Below are 27,584 nucleotides of genomic sequence, written 5' to 3' on the forward strand. Positions count from 1 at the left end.
ACTGCAAAGCTGTTTCTCATTTGTACATAAATTCTAGCGTCTACAGTCATGGTCATTTGACCTTTCTACATTTTTCCAAATGGCAGAGGTGAAGCAATCCAAAATTTCTAGCATCTAAACTAGCAGTTTACTTCAAGACCATGAGGTCCTGTGTGCTGTAAATATTGCACTACAAATTTTCAAATATCATCATTAAATTGTATTACTGTATCATGTTAGCTGCAGATATTTGTCATCATCTTAGATATTTATTTTACATGCCCCTGTAATTGCCTTACAGCTTTGGTGATGGTAATGGCATACATTATTTTGTAAGTGACTAAACCAAGAAATAAAGTGCATGTGAGTTATATTCTTGCCTTCTCTTTGCTTCAGGATAGTAGGTTTCTCATGTTATCTTCAATTCTGATTTTCCTACCATCACTTTGTATGCATTTCTTGTTACATGTGCTTCATGTTTTGCCTTTCTATCTTTCTAGATATTAACCAGCAGAGCTTGGGCCTGATTTCCATACACAATCTTACTGGGTCTGAGACACCCTGAGAGATTGTATTGATGTTATTAAGACATGTGACATCTTAAAATATTTCACCTGAATAGAGTTTGAAATATTTTGAACATTTTTATGACATCAGTGATATTTATCCAAACACACAATGTTTCACAGGAGCTTACAAACAGCAAAATTATTGCCTCACATACAATGAAAGGCAAAATAATGAATATACAAAATCTAGAAATCCAGTTACTTAGCAAGTAGTTCTGGGAAGAACTAATTGCCTTCTTTCCTTTCACTAAAAATTGAGTTTTGATACGACAGTTTGAGAGGCTGTGTTGGTATTACTGATGAGAGGAATTTATTAAGTATGTCACTGAGATGGCCTCAGGTGGCATGACACATAACAGGTTTTATGATGACTGGTTCTGACACTCAGATAATATTAAGGTTGTTACCAGTATCAGCATGAGACGGCAATATTGGTATTATTAATGGGAAATTTATGAAGTATGCCTTGAGATAGCTTCATGTGGCATGATATATATACCAAGCGTCATGAAGATTGCTGCAGGCATTAAAGCAGGCTTCACATCACCAATTTGAGAGGCTGTAATGCTGGTATTACAGATGGGAGGGATTTATTAAATGTGCTGTTGAGATGGCTTCTTGGTGGCATTATATAACTAATAAGTTTCATGAAGACAGGTTCAGGCATGCCAAGTAATATGAAGGGTATTACCTTGACAATTTGAGAGGCTGCAATGTTCATATGATGGAGAGGAGGGATTTATGAAGTAGCATTTGAGATGGCATCAAGCGGCACAATGTACATACCAAGTTTTAAGAAGATCAATGCAGGCATTCAAGCAATATTAAGTCTCTGTCCCAACAATTTGAGGGACTGTAATGTTGGCACTACTAATGGGAGCGATTTATGAATTATGCCTTTGAGATGGGGTCAGGTTCCATGAATTACATGGTAAGCTACAGTACATAAAGATTGGTTGAGGCATTCAGAAGTTGCTATGCAGGATACATATTTAGACACATAGACAGTAAGGTGATCTCATGAGCCTATTTTGTATTTGTTTCAAATAAAGAAATGAGGCTAAAAATTGACACCATAACTAAATACGGTAAAGATACAACACAATAATGTAGGAATGTAAGGCATATTTCCATTCCGTATTAGTTTTCAGGCACTCCAAGTACAAGGTAATTATGCTATCTTACGTTGAAGAATTAATAGTGCTTGAAGTTGAAAGTGTTTTTTTTTCAACAGTTTTAATGAATCTTTGTACATATTACAGAAGGTTGAATAAGTAACGAACTGCTATCATGTAAATGCTATCAAAGGACACAAGTAGTGCAAAATGCAGTGTAATTTATGTGAATGAAAGGAAAGGAATTAAAGAAAAACAGGAGCAATCTATTGGGAAAAAATAGAGCAAGATATAATAACAGGAATGACTGAAGAGATTGATGACTGCAAATTAATAATAATAATAATTTCGTTATATTTGGAGGAGCAGAACCTATTGCCAGAAGAACAAAAAGGATGTCACCCAGGAAGTAAAGGATGCAAGGACCAGCTGCTGATATCAAAAGCAATACTTGAGGACTACAGGAGGAGGAAAAAGAACCTAAACATGGCTTGGATTGACTATCAAAAGGCATTTGATAGAGTGCCCCACAGCTGGATAGAAAAGTCAATGGAACTAGTAGGAGTGAATGATAGCATAGTGAAATTTTGCAAGCACTCCATGGAAAAATGGAACACAAAGCTTCAGCTGAGAACAAACCAGGAACTCATGCAATCACAACCCATTAAAATAAACAGAGGAATATTTCAGGGTTATTCATTATCACCACTAATTTTTTGCATAGCACTTATTCCGCTAACTCATGAATTAAACAGCTCTGGATGTGGGTACCAGGTGCATGGATCTGAAAGGAAAATAGGTCACTTGTTGTATATGGATGACTTGAAACTGTTAGGAAAAAGTGAGGAAGAATTGAGGGACGAGATTAAAATTGTAAAAACATTCAGTAGTGATATAAAAATGGAGTTTGGATTAGAAAAATGTGCCAGAATTTCGATAAAAAAAGGTAAGGTTCAAAGAAAAGAGCATGTAGAAAACATGGGAGAATTAAATTAAAGAACTAAAAACAAATGGAGCATATAAGTACTTGGGAATAGAAGAGAACCACCAGATAGAACACAAGAAAGAGAAAGAAAGGTTGAAGAAGGAGTATGTAAGAAGATTAAGATTGATTTTGAACACAGAGCTGAATGCAAAACACAAAATGCAAGCAATTGGATCATTGGCAGTACCAGTACTGAGATACAGTTTTGGAATTATTAACTGGCACAAAGAGGAATACAAAAATTGGACAGGAAAACAAGAAAAATGTTAACTACCTACAGACAGCATCACCCAAGAGCAGATATAGACCATCTGTATGTTCCTAGAAAAGAGGGAGGACGAGGCCTGATACGGATAGAGGCGGCTTACGTGGCAGAAACCACAAACCTAGCGGAATATATAGAAGGAACAGAAGATCAACTGATGAAAATTGTTAGGACACACCAACGCAACACAAGTTCTTCGCCTAACACAGCCTGCAAGCACACAATTTTTTTTACAAAAAAAGGCAATAGCTCAGAACACAAAAGAAAAGAATGCACGGACAATACCCACGCAGCTTAGATGACACTCTGGTGGATAAGGAACAGACCTATCAGTGGTTGAAATTTGGAGGCATTAAAGGGGAAACAGAAAGCTTAATCATAGCAGCTCAGGACCAAGTAATCAGTACAAACTATTTTAAGAGAAAAATATTGAAAGAAGAGATCGGAAATAAATGTCGACTGTGTAAAGAATACGAAGAAACTATAGACCATTTAACATCAGGATGTCCCGTCCCGTTTTGGCGAAGAACGAATATATAGTAAGGCATGATACAGTTTGCATGCATTTACATTACTCAATATGTAAAGAATTTGGAATTGAAGTACCAGACAACTGGTACTCACACGTGCCTAAGTCAGTATGTGAACATGAGGATATAACCGTTTATGGAACCAAGGCATACAAACAGACAGAGAGGTTCTGGCAAACAGGCCAGACATAATAATTAAAAACAAGCAAAGAAAACTTGCATACTTATAGATGTATCAGTACCATCGGATAGGAATGTAGTACAAAAAGAAGCAGAGAAGAAATTAAAATATAAAAATTTACACATCAAAATTCAGCGAATGTGGAACATGAAATGTTTTGTGATACCAGTAATTATTGGAGCCACGGGTAGTCACAAGAGGGTTGAGAAAATATTTGGAACTAATTCCTGGTAAGCACTCCATAGATTCACTGCAAAAAACAGCTATCCTGGGAACATCACACATACTACAGAAAGTGCTACAGTGCGAAGCTTGAAGCCTGAGTGGTGAGGTGCATCACTGGTTCAAGAAAAGGAATACCAGGAAATAAACCTGTGACAAGAGATGATGATAATAATAATATCCCATTCAATTATTTATTTATTTACATGCTTACTCAACAGCCGAAAGGCCAATTATAAAGGAAGCATGAGCAAAGCAATGACCATGACATATACATCATTAAGACAAGAACCATTGAGATGGTTGAACAATGATGCTGTGAGAAGAAGGTTATACAAACACATAAATTAATACTGAGTATAATTAATATTTTAACAATTAAGAAGTACAAATTATAAAATATGATCAAGAGAAATAGTTTTGTTTCCAATATGTCAATGTCCCTACAGACAAGATTAACAGCTGAAGCTCATCTAACAAAAGGACAGTTTTGCTAGAAGAGCAGACACTGAACATATGAAAATCTCTAATATACTGAGCAGACCCAGACCCAGCACAAGCTCTGCTGGGTTAATCATTTAAAGATTATTATGTGAAGATTTTAGATACTGGTAAATAATATTAGTATTTAATTTATATGAATATTAAAGTTATTTTTGTTATTTTATTTTAAGAAAATAAGCATATTATAGGGAGAGGGGAGAATACAAATCATGAAATTGAGTGCCCAGGATCTCCCTTCCATCCTAGAATTTTTCATTCTCTAAGTGCTTCAGAAGACAGGACACCTGAATGAGTAGGAAGTTTTCGGTTTTCTAATTTTACATAATCAAATGCCAATTCATTTTTACATTTTTTTAATTATGTGAGGTAGGAATAGTAATGTTTAATATTGTTTTTTAAGTCATCTGATTGCTTACAGTCATGTGTCCTTCTGTTCTGGATGAGTGAAGAAGTCCTTTGACACATGTTGGCAAAATTTTAAAGACCGTTCATAGCCAAGGAAAGTTGCAGCATTTACTGGGAATGATCGAAATGAGCACGTAATAAATCCACGACGAAATACGTGCAGACCATCTTTCTTATAACTCTTGACAGTACAATCCACAATGCCTTTATATCGAGGATTTGATAAATCATCAGCTTGGATACGTGACTTGATAACATCCAGCGGAATTATTGAAGCCCAAGAGATTACACCTTAAAAATATAATTAAATCTTGAACATATGTATCACACTTAAATACCAATGCTTCTATCATACTGGATTACGTATACACTGGATTTCATCACATGGGGAAAATCAGTGCAAGATAAGACTTTAAGATGCACAAGGTAATTAAGTGTTAAAGTCATTTTAGCCCTTTCATCTTGAGATTGTTTCAGCTGAGACTGTTTAGAAATATTCTTTCTGTATTTTGGCCCTACTATAATTTCATACTGTTGTGAATATTTTAAAACTATCATTGTTTTTCTATACCCTTTGCGGAGTAATTACCTATATGAGCCCAGTCTGCAGATACATTTTAAAAACCATGACACAATGAATTGCTCTGATATATTGTGGTTTGCTATTATTTTAAGATTGGTAGTGGGTGTTAGAATGATAAGAAAATAATGTGTTCAAAAGGTTTGGGCATCTGTGTGGATGATGTACTATAATCATTAAAAACACGCTGTGTCCAGGATTCGTTAAAACTTTTTTTTTTTGCCCCACAGTGCCATCTGTTGGAGAGTTTTGACATTAAGATTCTTGAAGATTCAACTATGGCTGTCTAAAATTTCAAAGCGCAAGCATTGCTGCATCATGTATTCTGATCTTGTCGGAAAATGACGGTTGAACATAGAGCCAACATCAAATTTTGTTTCAAGTTAGGCAAAACAGCCAGAGAAGCGTACAAAATGATGAATAGTGTGTACGGTAGTGACTTTTTGAGTCGCTCGAACATTTTTCGATGGTATTGTGTATTTTGTGACTGCAGGAAGGACACTGAAAGCGCTCCACTTGCATTAAAGCCGAGAACAAGTCGCACTGAAGAAAATGTGAAAAAAGTGACTGAAATCCTTGCATCAAACAGATGTATTTCTGCAAGACTCATCGAGGAGCTTTTGGGAATACAAAAAAGTACTGTGCATCAAATCTTGACCGAAGATTTTGGCAAATGGAAGATCTGTGCACTGTTTGTATCCCACGCACTGTCAGGCAATGAAAAACATGCCAGAATGGAACACTGCAAAGAAATGTTACGGTCGGCCCAAACTGATACAAAATTTACAAAATCGATTGTTACTGCTGACGAGACATGGTGTTTTCAATATGAGCCTCTCACAAAGTGGGAGAGTGCAGCGTTGTTGAGCCTAAAGAAGCCAAAACCAAAGAAAGTGTGCATGCCAAAGAGTCAAGTAAAGACACTGCTAACCATTTTCTTCAATTCCAAATGAATCATTCACAAAGAATTTCTGCCAGAAGGTCAAACAGTGAATTCTGATTATTATCTCGGAGTCCTCAATCGTTTGTGGGCAAGAATTCTTTGAATTCGACCTGAATTTCGACAGCAAGGTTCCTGGTCGCTCCTCCATGACAATGCCCACTCCACAAATCGAAGGTCGTGTCCAATATTTTGGCCAGAAAAGGCATCACAGTCCTTGATTATCCTCCGTATTCACCAGACTGGGCTCCAGCAGGTTTCTGGTTGTTCCCAAAAGTTAGTTAGCGATGAAAGGAGACCATCATGACACCATCCAGGACATCCAAAGGGAAACTACCGCAATTTTAAATGCGATTCCACAAAAGGAGTAGAGTGACTGTTTTCGAAAACTTTTCAATCGATTACAGCTATGTATTGACTCAGAAGGAGACTATTTTGAATAAAAAGTGTGAAATTTTGAAAATAATTCGAGTCTTATATTTTTAATGAACACAGTCTAACAGAACCTGGATACACTATGTACGTGGAGATATCCTGAAATTTCTCCCCCCCCCCCCTTCCCTTCTGTTTTTTGCCAGTCATTGCACTCTTATTCTGTTATATGTCTATGTGATGTGTCCTTAATTTTTAGTTGTAATTGATTAATTTAAAGTATGATCATATGACCCTTAATTTTTTCATGAAGTAACATTAGACAGAACTGTATTAAAAATGGAAAGATTTATAATATATGGTAAAGAGTGAAGATTATTTGAGTAATATTACAAGCATTGACAAACTGGGATCCCAGTTTTGTGAAATAAAAAAATTACTTCTTATTGGGTTGAGATCATAATGGAGAAAGTGTAGGCTGTATAATATCACACCTACTATTTATTGCTGTGCATTATGGAGACTGCTCTACAAGCAATGCACTCCATTCAATTCTAGTTGGAGGAGACCATCAAGTATCGGGTGGAAGACGTCTTGTCATGTGTCAACCAAAAGACGCAGGTCTTCTACAAGGAAATGACAGAAAAATTGACGAAACATAGGTTCACTTACAGGCCATAAGGACGTCTGTCGATATGCTGACAAGGAGCCTCTTGGAAATCATAATACCTTCACTAAGAACCCAGCTTCATGATCCAGGGCAAGGCACGGATGACAAACCTAATTGATACCGCGCGTAGAGGACTTGATGCCAAAATAGCAGAAGTCGAGGTCCTTGCCAAGCACGGAAGAAGAACAGGACAGCGCAGCAAAGCCGTATAAGTTCAACAGGACTACATAATGAGCCATGATTCAGTGCCACTTCAAGCAGGGCACAACTGCTGGGCACTCCAATCCACATAATCAATTACAGCCTTGCAGGGCCGAGCCATCGATGTGCTACACGGAGTCTCAAAAAGAGAGACCTACTAAGAAATCCTCGAGGCCCTGGAGGACAGTATCCGGGACCAGCACCTGGCCGCAGTGTAACGAAGTCAGATAAAAAACGAGGATCCATTGTGTCGGAGACGCCTTGCAAGAATTTGCCACAGCTGTCAGACACCTAACCCACCACGCCTACCTTCACTACCCGAGGGCCATATAAGGAAGAAGGGATGCAAGCAAGACGTTCGCCGATGGAATAGAAAATCCCACCATAAAAATCCACTTGCTGCTGGGAGGCGAGAAAGCGATGAACAAGTCTCTCAGGCAGGCCCTCGAGCTGGAGACCATGTTCCCAGCAACCATGCCACAAAAAAAAACGAGCTGCAGGACTAGCTGGTGGAGCCAATCGCCCCCAACTGGGCGAGGAGACCAAAGACGATCGGTGTGTGGGGCTCCAGACCAATTCCGTGGTAACCGCCCCTGCAGGAGGGAGGTAGAAAACGATGACTGGAACAGGAGACAAGATGAAATACCTCTGAGATACACGGAAGCCAGCAGTAACTCGTGAATGGCGACTGAGAAGCAACATAGGCTGACATGAGGGATGGCAAACCGTCGAGAAAAGCAGGTGTCGGCTGAAAACGAGGGACGCCAGTGTACACATTAAAGTAACCCATCACCCTCGGGCTGTCATCACAGGAAGGTCTGAACCTAGCCTACTCTCAGGGCATGGTCGGTGACAAAACATGCCATGTGCCCCTTGACAACAGGACGTACATGACTAGCCAGGCTTGACATCACCGCCGGATTGCACAAAAAAGAGCCAAACCAACGCTACGTGTTGCAGACAATATTTGGAGAAGCCCTCCCCAACTTGAAGGAAGTTGTCCTGCCACTCATCCTGGGGCAGCGCACACTGAAAATTCGGGTATTCGTCGCGACGATCATCTTGCGCCTGAATATTCTGCGCGCATACAATGAATCTGTGGACCTAGGGCGCCAATTGCTGCGTCTCGAAGAGAAAGAATTATTGTTATGCAGCCCGGCCCTCCAGTCTGTTGGTGGTCAAGGATCAGGTGATGCCAGCACAATGCAAGAGATTGAAGATGGCTCGATTGGAGGGTTCCTTCGGAGTGGAATATGGCTTGATAGAAGCCAATCCGTGCACCCGAAGGACTCTACATAGCCAGAAACCTGATTCGAGACCATCGGGAAGTACACGTTAGGATCCTTAATGCTACCTGTTGTGACCAGAATTTCCCCCAATTTTCAAGATGTGATTTCAGCCGCCAGGCCAAACATGGGTGTCAATGAATCCCTGAGATTTGGAACAGCATCTTACCTAATACGGAGACATCTTGCTATGAAGAACAACGACTATGGATGGATCGACACCGTGTACCACCATATAAATATGGGAGATGCCTGACCGAATTTCCAACCTCCGAGGAAGCTTCCCTAACAAAATAAGTGGAATTAAGTGAGATGTTTGAGGACATACGACATAGGATGTTTGAAGAGACAGACAGCCCCTGGTTATCCCCCGTCCTCGTTCTGAAGAAGAACAGGGACCTGCACTTCAGGGCGGACTACAAAAAACTGGGTGATATAAGAAGGAAAGAATGTTCCCCACTTCCTCGAATTGACACACTGGACACGTTGGCTGGAGCCAAATGGTTCTCCTCTCTCGATCTGAAAGTGGTTATTGTCAAATAGATCTGCATCCATGAGACAAGGAGGAGAGTGCATTCTTTACGGGGCAAGGGCTATGGCAGTTCATAGTGACTGCATTTCCCCTCTGCAACCATCCGCCGACGTTTAAGAGGTTAACGGAGGCAGTCTTAAGAGACCTCACGAGTCACTATCTTGCCTGGACAACGTAATCGGGATTGGCTGCACATTCCAAGAGCGCCTACTCAACCTGCGGAAAGTGTTCAAGCTGTTCTGAGAAGCCCGCTTTAAACTCAGTCCGGAGATGTGCCAACTTATTCAGAAGGAAGTCCAGTACCTCAGGCATATTGCATCACCCGAGGGGATAACCACAGACCCCGAGAAGCAGAGAGCAGTACGAGAATGGCCGACCCTGAAGAACAAAAACGAAATTAAAAACTTTCTGGGCCTATGCACATATTACAGACAGTTTATTTCCAGTTACGCCAACATTGCGAACTACTCACGGAGTAGAAGCAAGCCTTCCAGAAATAGGGGATGCCTTTCAAATACCAAAGGAGGGCCTCTGTACTGCCCTTATTCTTGCTTACCCATAGCCAAGAGAGAGGTTCTTAGTTGACAGAAATGGGAGTAAATTTGTGATTGGAGGAGTGCTGTCTCAAGTACAGGACGGACAGGAGCCTACTACAGTAAGACATTGAATAAGGCCGAGAGAAATTACTGTGTTACATGGCAGGAACTACTGGTAATTGTGAGAAAGCTGCACTAGGCCCTGGGGTTTACTCAGCCTCTAACAGAAATGAGTACCAGGAATAAATCAAATAATTTTCCTGGGAAGTAAAGTGTGGCGGGTGCGTAAGGCTGACAACCTAACCGCCATCTATGAGCCGATTGTCTAGATAATGTGGGACCCTCAACGTCTCACAACCCTACGGGCCTTCGCGGCCTGGTACAGGGACAGCTTTACTTTTTTTTTTACTTTTATGCTGGATCATTTTCACAATTTTCTCTACTCTACAAGAGTTCCACCTATGCACCGACCACCATTAATTAACCTTATTCATGAGTTTTAAGAACCTAGAAGAACAAACCGCCCGCTGGATTCAGTTCTCCCAGAGTACAGATTTATTTCCGGGCAACGTCAAGGCTTGAAACACAACAATGCCAATGCCCTTTAGCAACGACCATGCCGAGAAGGGTGTATCCACTGCCACAAAATGGAGGCACGAGCAGACGTCAAAGAGGTGGGAGCTACTGCGGCCATAGCTGCAGCCGGCTGAGATCCAGCCGTTCTGAGAATTGAAAACTGAACAACCTGGACATAGGGCCCATTCTGGAGGAAGTACAGACCGAGCAGTGCCTAGAATGGCCAGACTTCACATACCGGGCACAGAATGGGAAGACATCATTAAAAGCAGCTTCACATACAAGAGATACTGGGTCCAATGGAAATCCCTCGCTGTGAGGAACGGCATACTGGACCACTACTAGGAATCCGCCAACATACGATGAAAGTAGCCAGATAATTCTTTCTCGTACAAAGTGAACGACAGCTGACTGAACTCTGATGAATCGTAAGGAGGTCACTAGGGTGCCAACAAGACCCTGTGTAAGCTCCAGCAAAGATACTATTGGTTTCAAATAAGAAACGATGTTAAGAGGTGATGGCAGCAGTGCAACACCTGTGCAGTCTGTTGCGGCCCCCGGACCATGAATCGGGGCCAAGTGCATAAGTACAACGCCTGTGCAGTCTGTCGCTGCCCCTGGACCATGAATTGGGGCCAAGTGCATAAGTACAACGTCAGGGCCCCTGTTCGAAAGGATAGCTGTCAATGTAACATAACCCTTCCCACGGAGCGACGAAGGAAACAATACCTCAAGATCGCTATGGACTATTTTACCCAGTGGCTGGTAGCCCATGTCTTTCCCAACCAAGAGGCTTCGCCAGTGACAGAAGAGCTGGTTACTAACTTAGTCTGTCACTTTGGGGTGCCACGGGAACTACATAGTGACCAGGGCCGTATCTTCAAATCCCGCCTGTTAAAGGAGGTTTTGCAATGCCTGGGACAGAGCTAGAGGCACAGCACATTCCTGCACCAGCAGTTGGACAGCACAGTGGAACTATGCATCAGTGTGGTCGAAGAACATCTATGAAATATCATTGCACCAAACGGATTGTGATGCAGGATTACCCAGCTTTCTCCATGCTTACAGGGCATCCATTCACGTTACTACAGGCTTGAACCCGGCTAACGTAGTGTTAGAAAGAGAACTCTGACTGCAATTCGATACCCTTGACAAGGAACGACACACACTCGAAAATGTGGTAAATTTAGTGGACCATCAACATATCCCCAGTTATGCCCTCTAGCACATGAAGCTGGCCAGTGATCGGATTAAAACTAGTTGTGGCAGATTTGCCAACTGTGTGGGCAACCACGAGGCTCTATCGCCCAATCTGCACAAAGGAAATATCGCCCAAGCTCCAATCCTGATGGGAGAACCCATACAATGTAGTCACCTGGATAGATTGTGTAGTAATAAGGATCCAGCAGAATCCTATATCGAGGCTGATGTTGGTACACCTGGACTGGCTCACACCTTATCAGGGACCGCTCGGGATGAGCGGACTTAAGGAGGAAACAGCGAGAGCAGTTGGAGAGTAATCACCGAGAGAACCGAGCCAAAGGGAAGAAAGGCGAGGCCGATAACGTATATCACAAGTACACCCCTCGGAAAAGACGAATTGGCATACGCCTATAGGCTGTTCATTTCGAATAGCCTTAAGGAGGGAGCAGTGTAGCATGTAGACCTATTTGTTAAGTAATGACTTTGTAAGCAATGGCCGCTTTAGGTAATGGTCGTAAACAGCAACAGAGAAATAGTATTCTCTACGCGGTCCAAGCGATGGCCGATTGATGGAACAATAGAGCTGTTGGAAGAGGGGTTTCTTGTGCTGACCGTGCCGAGGCTAGTTACAATATATAAGTGTTCAATAAATCGAATTACCCATGTCTGTAATCACTCATACACAAGACAATATTATCAGCATTTTGAAGGAACCTGTTGCCTCCATCTAATATTTGAGGTCACCCAATTATTATTCCTTACTATATTTATCAACTTCTGAAAAAGTTAAATAGTTCTGTCCACTGTGACTGGAATAACCAGTCACACTGGGTGGAACTATTTAACTTTTTCATAATATTAGTGTGGCAGACCAGAATGAAACAAATCAAATTATCAACTTCATTTATCAGAATAAAAACATACACTACCTGCTGTTCCTCCTGCAAAGATAACTGTCCATACTTGTTGAGGTCCATGGAACATGTCCAAGCACACAACATAGGTCAGTACATACAGACCTGATGAAAGAGAGTCCCTGCAATCAACCAGTTGTTGGGCAGCATGTAAGATACAAATTCTGATGTCTTATATGTATTATTGTGAGGAAACAGAATGTTTGGAAATCTCCAGGACAGTTCCATTCATTTATCTCAAAGTTGACACTTCAGACAATGTTAAATTGAGTACTTTAACGCTGCATGTATATAGACTAATGCATTTGATTTTTATGGAAAACAATAATCATGTTACTTTCAGTACAGTTTGCCACTATGGTGAACTCCACTTTAATACCCTTTCACCTCCATCTGAATAAGGATCATACAAAGCTTGGGTAATATGCAGACTTTGGCAAGCATGAATGTGGCCTATGAGAATTCTAGGTTAATATTAAATTTAATTGTGGTTTGTTATATATACATGAGTGCATAAATGAAGTATTCTTTTGTGATTGGCTTACAGTTTGGAAAGCAGAATGTAACAGAGATTTCTAAGCATGAAAATATTACTATAGATAAAATGGAATTGTGGGAAAGTAAGTAGAATCCTCATTTATATTCCTCAAGATTTGGACTCAGAACATGCATTTGAATGTAGAATATTCATCTAAACATGATATAAAAATTTCAGCCAGGTTCTCTTTGTAGGGGGGCACGCGGTAGCGTAGTTGGTTCAGGGGCTATGCTACAAGCTGGAAGGTCGCGGCTTCAAGTCCCAATGAGGTCATTTGATTTTTTTCAGTCGACCTTATCCTTCCAGCCACACTATGGCCCTTGGGTTCACTCAGCCTCTAACAGAAATGAGAACCAGGAATTACTTAAATAATTTCCCTGGGGAGTAAAGCGCGGCTGGTGTGTAAGGCTGACAACTTTACTGCCATCTCTGAGCCGATTGTCTAGATAATGTGGGACCCTCAACGTCTCACAACCCTATGGGCCTTCACTGCCTGGTATAGAGATGGCTTTACTTCTTACACTTTTTACTTTAGGTTCTCTTTATAGGCCCTATACCATTATAATATGTTGGACAAGTGAGCTTAAATTTTACATTATGTTCATGGTTGGCATCACATTAATCAAATTAAAACTTAATACTTCATTTAAATTTTGATACATGTATTTCCATTTCACCAGATGAAACAGTTGTACTGTCCTAATTGGACCAATTAAATTAGATATTAACACTTCTCCAATGTTAATGTAATATGCAGATATAATGGTTTCCTTAAAGACTGCTAAATCAATTGATTTATACATTAGTCACAAATCAGAGACATTACTGGACATGCAGAATTAAAATGATTTTAAGCATATGTTGGCACTTTTATTTCCACTGTCATATTTTCTGAAATTTGTCTAGAAACTGATAACTCACCTCAGACTATATATGCCTTCATAGCCCATACAAATGTAACAATAGTTTTGATAGAAATATTTGTGTATGGAGTAATGACTTACCGACACATTGTTATTTGGCTTCCATGATACAATCCTCTCAGGCCATGTTCATTTACTATATGTAAAATGCAATTAATGGGACCTGTATGTTTCCTTGAATGTTGCTTCTCCCATGTTCCTGGAAAACAAATTCTCACTTACCATAACCTAACTTACAGGCTTGTTAACTACTGTAAAAGCATGTTTCAAGCAGAATTAACTAGGCTGTGTAAGGGCAGATTTTCCATTCCTTGTGCAGAATTTGGGATCTATGCATGAGATTTTTTCTTTCATCTACAATAAATTCCTTGAGCACATGATGACATTATATGTTCTAAAATTTTAGAGTAAAGTTGAGTTATCCATGAGTCATGTGTTTTATAATTTTTAATTCAATGTACAGGATACTCCATTGTATGAAACTGTCAAACTAAGTAACTACTTTGCTGGTAATATAACCTGAAGATTCAATGCTACTAACTCAAAAGCCATTGTATATACTTCTACCCTAATTGAATATGGTTCACATCATGATAGTCCGTTTCCTAAGGATATTCCATCTCCTTGGTCTTATAGGATGGGGTACCCAAAAGGAACTGAACTAATTTTTTTGTGGGCAGAGCTTTTGTAGTACCACGTTTTGCCGCTATGAGCGCATAGAGCTAACATTCCTGAGTTGATAAGTCGACTACCGTTGCTTCAGAAAGTAATGACTAGTTTCGGCAGAGTTTATAGTGACAACTGTTTTGTGTGGTCGTCGTTTTTGCAATGGCTGATTTTCGTGAACAGCATACGGCGGTCAAATTCTGCTTTTTGTTCAGGAAAAGTGGAACAGAAACTCTTGAAATGTTAAAAACGGCGTACAAGGACGATGCTATGGGGAAAACTCAAGTGTTTGAGTGGTTTTCCTGTTTCAAAACTGGTGAAATGTCATTTGATGACAAACCTCGTTCTGGTCGTCCTTCCACGGCCCGAACACATGAAAATGTTGAAAAAATTCGTGAAATCATCAAGGAAGATTGACGATGGACCATTGAAGAAATTGTGGAGCTGTCGGGAGTGACTTGGAGCTCAGTTCAGCGAATTTTGACAGAAGATTTGGGAATGAAAAGGGTGGCTGCGAAATTCGTGCCACGACTGCTGACTGCTGAACAAAAACAAGGTCGCGTGGAAGCATGCTGTGCTTTGAAAGAAGAGTCCCAAAATGATGAAAACTTTTTTTCAAAAATTATCACCGGTGACGAAACCTGGTGCTATGCTTACGATTCTGAATCAAAGCAACAATCAAGCCAGTGGAAGACTTCAAGTTTGCCTCGCCACAAGAAAGCTCGTCAGGTGAAATCAAACATGAAAACAATGCTGATTTGTTTTTTCGATGTGAGAGGAGTCGTCCATTCAGAGTTTGTTCCACAGGGTCAGACAGTTAACCAGGCTTTCTACTTGGAAGTTTTGAAAAGATTGCACAACAGTTTGCGGCGGAAGTGGCCAGATTTGTGGCAGTTGGGTGACTGGTTTTTCCATCATGACAATGCCCCTGCTCACACAGCCCTGTCTGTACGACAATTCTTGACCAAAAATGGTATGACCCCTGTTCCTCACCCTCCATACTCACCCAACCTTGCCCCGTGCAACTTTTTTTTTTGTTTCCTCGAATGAAAAGAGACATGAAAGGAAAGCGTTTTGCTGATGTTGCTGAGGTGAAGAAAAAAACGACAGAGGCACTGTCAAGCATCTCAAAAGATGAATTTAGATAATGTTTTGAAAAATGGAATAAAAGACTAGACAAGTGTATTAGTGTAAGTGGAGAGTACTTTGAAGGGGATTGAAGGTTTGTGCTTAAAATTTGAATAAATAAGTTAAAAAAAAAATAAGTTCGGTTTCTTTTGGCTACCCCCTCGTAAATGGCTGCTTTTCAAGTGGTTTTCTCCCAAAAATTCTCCATATCCTTGTTTTGTGCATAAAACTGACTTGTACAATTCTTATAAACAAGGACAGTTACATTGGATGGCTGGTTTCCCCCAAAATTATTATGTTGTAGTTACTCATATATGGGACAGTTATTTATCCAAATAGACAATCTTGGAAAAAAGGAGCAAGGCACTGAAATAAGGGATAATCCTATAGGTATTAGATTCATGGAAAATAGGTTAAGTTCTCAGTTTCAGCCATAAACAACAGTGATTGAAGGGTAGAAATCTTCACAGTTACATCCTGTTGTCTGTGCAATAATATAAATTCCTTTTCATATACAACAATATTTTGTTTTAATAATAAAATGATATGTATATTATTTTGACCGCAGGTTTCAGTACTCAGAGAAACAACTCTTTTCCTGAAATACTAAATACAAGCATAAAATTGCTTATTTATATACCTTTGGTCTGTAACACATTTTCTTATATTCTGTTGAATTATTCAAGACACGCTGAAAATGGGAGCAATATGTGCATCTGAAATATTACTCCCTAACTTTCAGACTACAAAGAGGTGTAGCCCAGAAGATAGTATTCCACATTTGTACAGCTGTTTGCCTATTTAAAGTTAAGTGTGTCATGTGAGCCTGCCAGAGCTTGTAGAGTACAACATTACAAGAAATTAGAATATTCAACACTAGATTGTTGTGATGGCAGGGCCAGCATGCCACCACAGGTGAATGAAGCCACAGTTTTGGGTGGCATATTTTACAGACTTTCTTTGAATGTTAAACAAAAATGAATTTATGCTCTTTTGTTAATTTCATGATCATAATATCAGGGCTATAATTTAAACATGTAAATAAATCTGTTTTTAAGAATTGTGATGTATATTTTGTTAGTGACAAGAAATTACATGTTATTGACTGTAATGGAGTTGATCTGGTTTTAATTGCAAGAGGGGGTAAGTCTTGTCTCCTGGAGCTACATTTAAGCTTTCCCCTGCCTTGCTTAAGACATTCAACTACAAGTCAATAAACAACTTGCTACCTTTTGGTGATGTCTGAAGAATGAAAGGGATATAAAATTAGTGAACATAACAACATAAAAGTGGTAAAAGAATTTTGCTTGAATGCTCTTAATATAAGGAGAGGAAAGCAAGAACAAGTTAAATAAGACCTGAGATAACAGCTGAAAAAAGAATAAGATGCACATATATCATATAATAAAGCATCACAAGAATGGTATGTAAGATCTAAGAGAGAAACACTGTTGTGCACAAGATGTGGTGTAGGGGCTGGAAAGCTTACAGAGTAATGTAAAAATGAATACTGAATTGGCAAATGCTGACATTGCTCAGTTACAAATATTGTAACAAGTGGATCAATTTCAGAATAACTTCTTAACTGCATGGTGCTGAGTCCCTGAGATTCCCCCAGTAGCTCTGCTGCTCAAGAATTTCACAAAATTTTATGGAACCCAAGTGATCAGTATTGTGTTCACACAAGAGTCTTCCACTAGTCCCTGTCCTACATGAATCCAGTCCAAACCTCCCCATCCTGTCTCTTTTAAGACATTTTCAAATAAGTTTTAAAAATAATGACATATCAAATGTTCATCTTAATAATTTGGTAGAAAACAGGAAAGGCAGAAATTATGTGAACCTGCACGTTAACCACTTTTATCCTTGTGTTTAATATTTAAAACCTGATGATAAGGCTACCGTATAATTAAATTTAATTTTATCATTAACAAATAGTGTTGTGCTGACTGTGGAAAAGAAAACTGATATTAGCTACTGAAAATCAGGAATTTACTTTAGACCCTCCAAACACCAGAATCACAGACTGAAGTCCCATTTGCAGCATAGATGTATGCTGCTCTGCGTCTAAATATCCGTTCCTGTTAAGAGTGCTTAAACAATTTTAAGGATTGTTTTTAAAAATGCTGTATCTAACTCAATTTTTCTGATAAATGGATGGAATTAACTTTATTTGTATCAGAATAGAACATAGTGTCACATATTATAACAGAAGATTTGAAAATTTTTATATAAAGAGTTTCAATTTTTTCTTTTAATTTTGATGCGTACTGCAAAAATGGTCTCCCAGTTTTTCACAGAGTTGTTCTGCATTGTAATTCATTTCTCTTTGTAACACTTGACACATTTTAGCAGTCCCTGGTGTCATAAAAGAAATGGAAGCAATAAAATCATTTGGTTCTCTGCTGGAAAACCTTACAACTTTCTTACACTCTTCAGATTTTCGAATCTTTTGACTAAAGAACAGAAGAATGAAAGCTTGGCTATTCAAGAAAGAGCTAGACGGAACAATTCGACAGTCCCTTCTTCAGTGCTAAGACCTTCTGTTATAGCTGCAAGAGATTATTGCCCTTTCTATAGTCATGAACACACAGTTGCAGTGTGGCTGAGGTACAGAGTGCGATCTGTTTTCTTTGCGTTCATAGTGAAATCGATTACTGTAGTTTCATTTCAACCTATATATACATCAAGCAGATAATAACAAAAAGGGTATGAACATCGAATTTTACTATTTATTTTTAACACGTTAATCTGCAGAATCTGCAATAAAATTGCTGGCTCATGGATGAGTTTGGGAATAACACATATGTATATTCTTTTTTGCTGTTGTTCACTTAGGTATCATTTTAATTCCTCTATTATGGTTTTACTCAAGTCTCTCTGGTAATTACTACATTTAAAAATAAATGTTTAGGACTGTGCATGCACTTCTACTAGTGGTGGGTGTGCGCGCTTCCACTAGCAGAGTTTAAATGCCCGACTGGGCAAAATGGGGTACTTTGGCCACAACGACCCTACTCATCACTGGCCTGATCAGGACACTTCAGACATTAAAGGTTAAATCTTGAGCAAGAGAGGAACTATCCTGACCGAGTGTTTTTCTTGGTTTTTCTCAGTTCCTCCAGGCAAATTCTTGGAAAATACCTTGAATAGACTGCAGCTGTTACCTTCCCTATCCTTTCCAGTTCACCATTCATTAATCCTTCTCCATTTGAATCCATGTAGTCTGAGCTACCAAACACATTATAAATAAACAGAAAAACAAGGTACAGTGTAATTACCTATAGTTCAACAAACCTATGTGATTGGTTCTGCTCACTTTTGCCTGTCTGAGTAACATGCTACTTGTTTTCAGTATTACAGCACCTTTTAGTTATATATTATTTAGTTAGTAAGAAATTAACAGTCATTAATTATATAAATTTAACACTGTCTGAAAATCCTAACTTACCTGTTTGAGACTGTAGCTGGATCTTCACAAGCTCGACAGGAGAAGCAACAGCTACCTGGGCTGTGCCAGCACATACACCAGCAAAGAATATATTCATGTACCAGTACTTGCTGACACCATTGTTCTCTGGCTCTTGCCGTTTATGAAAATTTTCAAGAGCTCTTAGGCAATTTCCATACACACCAAAGAATACTGAATTCATTATCCCAGCTGTGAGCAGTGGAAACCCCATACCCTTATAAAATCCATGCAACTGAAAAAGACCCACACCTCTATGAAAATTACGTCTGTCCATTTGTTGTTGTAATTAGCACTTAACCAGAAGTATGGCCAAGATTGTGGTCTGTATAAACATATGTAGAATTTATAATTTATATGAGTTCAGGAGTGTAATATATTAGTAAAAGAACAATTAGTTACCCTTGCTGACATATAACTTGAAGGTTCGAGTTTGCCAGTACCAAATTCAATCTATCTTCCATTAGTTTATTTCAGTTTTAAAATGTATTTCCCTCAGATCCATCTCAGTAATATTCTCTCAGCCTCTTGGTCTTCCAATGGTCATTTATTAGAAGTTTACCTAAAATTCTGTAATGATTTTATATTTTTCCCATACAAAATTCATGTCCAGTTCATTAATTCCTCCTACGTTTGATTACTTGCATAATACTAATCGAACTGTTTAAAGTTCAAAGTTCCATTCTTTCCAATACTACTCTATTTTTCACTTGGTTTTTCTCCCTCAGGAGCAGATATTTTCCTGAGTTCTGTTTCCAGGCGTTCATAGTATAAGTAATTTGAACAGAATAAGAAACCCAATGTTACAGCAAGTCATAAATTGCTATTGGTGTTTCAGGAAGTAGAGAAGATGATCTTGATTTTTTAATTGTATAATAGCAGGAATCTTTTTAATTTATTCATCTCTTATTTTCATTGTGAAATCTGCTAGCGGATTTCTTATACCCTGAAGATGGAGGCGATACGTTCCTCCGAAACGTCGGTTAACAATATCTACACAGTGACACATCCCAGAAGACGGCATTCTTCAGTCTTTCTGTGTTTATGACCTATATAATACCTAGGGAAGTCAAAAATTATCCACACTCTTGTTTTTACAATCCATATATACAAAAGTAGGGGTTAAAGAAGTACTTCATTTTTCTACACAGTCTCCTCCCTTTTCGATGCACTTGGTCCAGCGGTCCAAAAGCTTCCGTATTCCCTCCACGAAGGTTTTTGGTTGGTCGCGCAACCATTTATGCACCGCTTCCCCAACTTCTTTGTCCGTAGAAAATCAAAAACCTCGTAAAACATCTTTGAGCGGTTCAAAGTAATGATAGTGGGAAAGGGCGAGATCTGGGCTGTAGGCAGGGTGTTCCACCACATCGAAACAAATGGTTAATGGTTTCAACGGTCTGGCCGTCCTTGTGTGAGTGTTCATTGTCATGCAACAACACTTTCTTCAACAATAGGCCTCGGTGTTTGGTGCGAATTGCTGGCTTCAGATTGTTGGCCAGCAAATCACTGTATCTTGCACTGTTGATCGTACACCCTTTTTCCAGGTAGTCTTCCAGTATAGGCCTTTTTGAGCCCCAAAAAACGGTTAGCATCACCTTTCCCACGAAAGATTGAGTCTTGCTCATAGTGATGAACCCACATATGAATTTCAACCCCTGACACTCCTTCCAACCAGAGAAATCGGATCACTATTCTTCGTTAATCATTGGTTCACACTGCTAGCAGATCGGCCATGTTTACACTGTCACAGCATCAAGGAAAATGATGCGATCAAGGTAAAACTTCTATCACGTGACCACAGTAGTACCAACTCTAACAATGCATGCATAGGAGGCAGAGTGACAAACCTAAAGATGTGTTATGGAGAAAGTGTGGATAATTTCTGACTTACCCTCGTATAATTGTTCACAGTAATGCAAGCTTTTCCTTCAGAATTTCATTTCTGCAAACTGATTTTTAAATTAATTTCAACTGTCCTTTATATTATTTTACAGCTATATTTTCCTGAATTATGACTCTTGTACCAGCTGTTTACAGACTATTTAGGTTATCCCTGTCATTAGATATTTCGCTTCATATGTACGTGTATAAAGGAAATTTTTCTTGCTGTGTATCATATTGTCACATGTGTGAGTGCTTATAGTTGAGGATTGGATTGGTGCTTGGATTTATTGACCACTTACATATTGGAACTGCAAGCAGTTACAGTGCCATCACTAACCTACACACTTCACAAATCACTGGGGCACACGCTAAGTCTTCTCAGCCTGCTTTCAATAGTTGTTTCCTGGTAACACATCCAATCAGTACCCTCTGCTAAAGCCCTTACTCTCTGGTGAATATCCCATAACTAAGTCAAAGTCACAGTTACTTTATGACTGGCGGTTTACTGCCGATCAGTTCGTCTTGGCACCAGGCCCCTTGAGGCCCATGACCAGAGATATTTTTCCAACTGAACCCTTGCGGTAATAGTCCTTCCATAACATCCTCCCTGAAGAGAAGACGGGGTTGTCTCTTATGAATATGCTTGGCTTTTCGTCAAGTGTGTATTTCACACATATACATGTTATTGAAAATTCTTCCTTTTGCTCTAAACACAAGTCCTCTGTCAGTGCAGGCATTACAGAGCAGATCATGCCTAAATACATATCTTATGCTACAACAGCAGCTTAGTCATTTGAATGGTCATAAGTTTGACCACCACTAAGTTTAAGTGTCTTACATTTTCTATGTCTGGCTTCACTTTGTCCTATACCACGAACATGCTCATCCTCATGGTTTTGTATGACATTTGCTTGTCACCTGCACAGTTTTGTTATATAATCATACATATATGAAAAGTTGAAAGCTGTGAGCAAGTCAAGGACTGGTGTGCATCTTGAAAAATTTCCAGTGGTGTGCAAAATCTTGTTTTGCATGCACTACAATTGTAAGAGGTAGGTGTCCGCCACTAGTTCCCAGGCGGGACAAGTATAAGTCATTACTGATCTGATCAGTAAGTTATAGAGTGTTAGTTTAATGTTTATGCTTAAACACTCACTTCTGAATAAGGAGTAGATTCTAATAAATGTTCTGAAGTCCTTGGCTTCAGTCATTTCTATGTGAAGGCTCCACGTAATCCTCTTATCAAAGATTACACCCATATATTTTACATGATTAACAAAGAAGATATTCTGTCCATTCAATGTAAAAGAGCCTATGACAAGTCTATGACAAAAGTAGATTGCCTGAGTTTCATCTTCATTGATTTATATGTTCCAGAGCTCACACAACAACTCAATAGCATGGAGACCTTCCTGTAGCTTTCTGAGAACATAACCCTCTTTGCAGTCTGTTACATATAAACTGATTGACTCTAAATTGTCCCACTTATAACCCCTCAGCATGGACTGCATAGAAAACATCGCTCCTCATGGTTGTAGTTCAGATGTTGCTTGTCAGGTGTTTGTCACCTAGCAGCAGCACTGTTTACAAAGTAATTACTTAGCAGTGGGTAGAAATGTACAATATGAAACATCAGAAGTTTTATGTATTGTTCTCTTAAGTTCCAATTTTTTACAAAATTCTCTCATAGTCTTGATATAGACACACCTTATATTCCCATGGATGAACAAAATGTGCTTAATTCATCAAACTCTCTGACCAGTAGGCCCAGAAAGTAATAATGATCTTAAAAATGGTAGATTCTTGTTTACTTTCAAAAATTGTCAGGATTGGTTTTCATGGGAAGTAGGCATAAACACACGGAACATTTTAACACAGTTCTGTGCTACAATAATTTGAAATTTCATAATCCAAGTTTCAAAAGGCAAAATTGGAGCATAAAATAGACTATTGTGTCTTCTTGGCACAGTACAGTGGATGCTTGCAGAGTTGCTAACGTGGATCTGTTTTGTAGAAGCTCATTCTTTGACATACATCCTGGGAAAATTAATATTTATCACTCACATTTAAATTTGCCTTTGGTCACATGCAGCAAATGAAAGGCATTTTAGTGTCTGAAGTTGGTAATAGTGGTTTGTTACTTATCTAGCTGCACTTTCACAACTGAGATAAGACATACCCAGTACTGATGCTGTATTCAGCTTCATTTCATATCACTTGTGGAAAGAAATGATTATCTTAAATCACCACTTTCATAGGAATTGTACAAATGAGAATGCCATTCTGGCTTGAACAGTGACTGTATTTGATGCAGACATCATTTTTATACTTTCAGTTTTTGATCCAAATTTCCTGATGGTGTGTTTATAACTAAATCACCAGGGTGTCTTGTTCACTTCTTATATAGCAGAAATTCACATTCATGTAAATTCCTTGAGCATGTGTCAGATTGCTTGAAAATAATGCCTTTTTTAATTATATCACTATGAGACCAGATCAAGTGGGAAAGATTTAATGAATTGGAAGTAGCTCAGTCATTATAATGACTGATTGTGGACTGGTCTATCAGGGTTCAATTATTGGCAGGGTAAGAGGTTTTTTCTTTTTACATCCAGATCAGTTCTGAGGCCTATCCAGCCCCCATTCCAATAAATGTCATGGGCTCTTTCTTGAATACTAATGCAGTCAGTGTATGCATGCAGTTGTGTGTAGCTATCATGTACCTCTCCCATGTGTCTTCATTGTGTGGAGCTCAAGGATAGGGGTAACTTTCCTGTCTCTGGCAGCACTAAAATCTTTTACTCCTAGGTAATACCTAAGTCCTTGAATGATTGACTCATTAAGTATATGACTGATGGAAATTTGTGATGACTTATTATTTTAAATACCTATCACTTCCAAACTTACACCTTCATATTTTATTGTTTGAATGGCAATATGTATGCAACCTGATGACTGAAATGTCTGTTGTCGAACCTTTATTGTATCTGCAGGATGTCCAATTAATAAGCCACACACACCTGTAAGTACAAAAATCTACTTTAGACTTGTAACACCGTGGTTAATCCATTGTGAATTAATAAGAAACATGACCCACAGGCATAGCAAAGGGTCAAAGAGTCTGACTCCCTTTTACAGGAGGTTTTATCCTTCCTCTTTAGATAGTGCCCTTTAGGCACATATATGATTGAAGAACCTTGAATTATAACATTTAAGAAACTCATGGGATTAAAACAGACCACTAACCCCAAAAATGGCACAACAAAAGAATATTATGTTTATGTCTCAACTGTTTATTTTTTGCATCCTGACCAACATGTTGCAATTAATGTTATTCAAATAACAAAATTACAACAACAAAGCCAACACATGGACAGGAAAGAAACAACTAAGAAATCAGCTAAATCATTTAGGGTTACAGAAATTCATATGTATATTTCTAAACATATCTGTTGATAGATACACTGTGTTGAAGCACACTTGTATGTGTATGAAGGACAATGACTATAGGAGCATTTGAACATAGAAAAGTTATGTATGTTCCAAGCAGGACTACCAAGTGTTTCAAGAACCAAGGAGCATTATTCAATTCCATAATTAATGTTTATTAAAAATAAAGTTACAGTGATGGAGCCTCATTTGTAGGTTCTGCAAATTAATTTTCCTATAAATTATCATCCTTGTTAAGTAGGTCCCTTGACACCATGGCATGGCACATGCTTGTTACGAAATGTCACAAAGGAAATTAGATACACAGAACTATAATTTTGCCTGTGGTCCTGTTTGAGTGTGAGACTTGGTCTTCGACATTAAGGGAGCAACATAGACTGAGGGTATTTGAGAACAGGGCGCTGAGGAAAATATTTGGATCGAAGAGAGATGAAGTGATGGTATGAAGTGATGAAGGTATGAGGATACTGCATAATGAGGAGCTTCATAACTAGTAATCTTTGGCAAGTATAATTAGAATGTTCAAGTCAAGGAGGATGAGATGGATAGGTCATGTAGAACGAATGGATACGAAAAAGAATGCATATAGGACATTGGTGGGAAAACCAGAAGGAAAGAGACCACTAGGAAAAATCAAGTGTAGGTGATTGGATAATATTAAAGTAGATGTTAAAGAGATAGGATGGCGGTATAGACCTGATTGATATGGCTCAGGATAGGGACCAGCGGAGGACTCTTGTATATATTGTGATGATTGTTTGGTTTCTATAAATTGTTCGGTAGTTCTTGAGTAGCTGCACAATTGGCATCTTCTCAAGAAGGGGTCAGTTCAATGAAGTTAGTTAGTTGTAAGTTATTTGTGGTGGAAAACGACAATGCAGTAGTGCAAATTGAAGCTACCATACTCTGTAATTTTCTTAACTATTTTTCTTATGTGTTGTTTGGTGAACATGGTAAGGTGTACTTCAACTTTTTTCTCACCATAAATGTTGAGTAAAATATTCCATGTCACTAACAAAATTTATATAGTATTATTTCAGACTGTTCTGTGCTGTGTGGACATGTTAGGTTTTTTGTGTGTGTGCATATAAAGTGAAAGTGATACTATGAAGATACACAAACTAAAGGGAGAGTATTGCTGAAGAGAGCAATTCCCTTTCATTTACCACTGATTAAACCATGACAATAAAGGAACTGGACAACAGCATCACTGACTTAGATTGTGTAGTGTCAGAAGGAAAGCGATATGTAGGTATAAATATTAATCTAATGACTTGTTTTAATAAGACTGTCATCGAGGATTGTTTGATGGAATAAGCACTTTTTACTGACAGCACCACACCCCCAAGAATGTTTCAGGTACTGAATTAATCACATATAAGTACATTATTTATTATAATTTTTAGTCTATTGGAATTTTTCTCAGTGCCACTCGGCCAATTTATTATGGTTATTATAATTATTTTTATTATAGTTACTTCATGCTTAGCCTAAGAAAGAATGTTTTTAATTTTTGCGCCACCTGTAATTGGGTTCAGTAAAGGGGCTCAGTGATCATTTCCTAATAGAGGTAAACACATAGTGCGTGTAGAATATCTTACACATTCAGCAATTTCAATAAGTGATCTGTTTCTCAAGTAATGAATTTTTAAATTTTTACTCTGTCAGATTTTAACTATTCAGTTTCTTTTGGTGCGAAGACAAAACTGCATACAGTTTTTATAAACATTCATTCTCTATGATTTTCTGCTTGATCCTACATAAGTGGAACATTTGTTTCTAAAATACAAATACTAAAACCATTTTAAAAAATGTAAGAATATTTCATGAATAAATCCATACCAGCAACAGATCCTGCTATGAAGTCACACCACGATATTGTCATATCTCTAAATTTTATTCTTTAATTATAAGAATGTGTAGAATGAACAAACAAACATGTAGAAGTACATTAGAGTCTCACTCTAATATTAATAAAATAGAATGAACTCAAGGTCACAGTGTGACCTTTGAACTCTACTGTAGAGTTTCATGCCAGTGTCATTTACTTTATTTATATGTTCTAATTTTGGAATTGCAGTTTCAATTTTTGTGTCGGCTGCGTTCTGCATCAATAATTCCGGAATTAAAGTAACATCGCATTGTTTCTTATGACACATTTTAATGATACTAGTCATGCATAATTGCATCAACATTCATATGATTTGGGAATATCATAATATTAACTTCGAAAAGCAGATGAGGGAGCCATTATTGCTTCAATCATTGACGACATTCCTTTTATCTTGTAACATTCCTGACCCCTGAGCAGGGGGTTAAAACTTGGATAGGGGAAAGGGAAACACGGTAACTACTGCCTCTAAGAGCGAAGGCAGATACTGCACGCAGGTCTCGACCAATCAGAGAGCCTAAACAAACCAATTTGAATTCCCGCAATTATATGCGGTTATGGTGATCAATATAGGGAAATTGGTAGGTATGAATTTTGATTTGATGTGGTTGCGAAACGAAAGTAGACATTTGCAAACGAAATTGCAGCTCCATATTAAACATATTATTTGTGGATATAAATATTATGCTTACTACCACAAATTAAATTAGAAACATAGAGTTCTTTCAAGCCTACAATTTTTGAGGTTATCGTGAACTGTCATCTAAACGATATTTGTTTTGTGATATGTTCTGCAACTCAGTTTATCCAAAAGATTGGCTGTTGAATGTGGAGTTCTAAGAGTACCGTGATTCATTCATTCATTTATTTATTGTATATTCCATAAATCCATATACATAGATATAGAACCAGTCACATAGTTAATATAGTACAATACAATTATAAATTATGTGTACAGCTTATAATCATTATTAGGGCCCGGATTTTTATGACCTAAAAACTATAAATATATGCATGCACTTATGACCCAAAATTATATCAAATATGACCTAAAAAGTGTAAAATGTGAC

The 27,584-nt window shown here is 38.5% G+C and overlaps 1 protein-coding gene across 2 annotated transcripts; it reads right to left on the reverse strand.

Moving 5' to 3' along the window:
- Window positions 1–4,483: 4,483 nt before the first annotated feature.
- LOC111864832 (solute carrier family 25 member 45) lies at window positions 4,484–26,574 on the reverse strand. Of its 2 annotated transcripts, none has more exons than XM_023852366.2 (6): window positions 26,466–26,574; window positions 24,150–24,193; window positions 19,272–19,524; window positions 14,108–14,225; window positions 12,581–12,687; window positions 4,484–5,046 (listed from the first exon to the last, which is right to left on the reverse strand). In XM_023852366.2, the coding sequence occupies exons 1-6, from the start codon at window positions 26,506–26,508 to the stop codon at window positions 4,769–4,771; spliced, it is 843 nt and encodes a 280-aa protein (XP_023708134.1). In that variant the 5' UTR covers window positions 26,509–26,574; the 3' UTR covers window positions 4,484–4,768. The 2 variants fall into 2 exon arrangements, with proteins under 2 accessions (XP_023708134.1, XP_023708133.1); XM_023852365.2 differs by having other exon boundaries at window positions 24,081–24,193.
- Window positions 26,575–27,584: the final 1,010 nt, after the last annotated feature.

The sequence above is a fragment of the Cryptotermes secundus genome, unplaced genomic scaffold, assembly GCF_002891405.2.
Source record: "Cryptotermes secundus unplaced genomic scaffold, Csec_1.0 scaffold1847, whole genome shotgun sequence".
Taxonomy (NCBI): Eukaryota; Metazoa; Arthropoda; class Insecta; order Blattodea; family Kalotermitidae; genus Cryptotermes; species Cryptotermes secundus.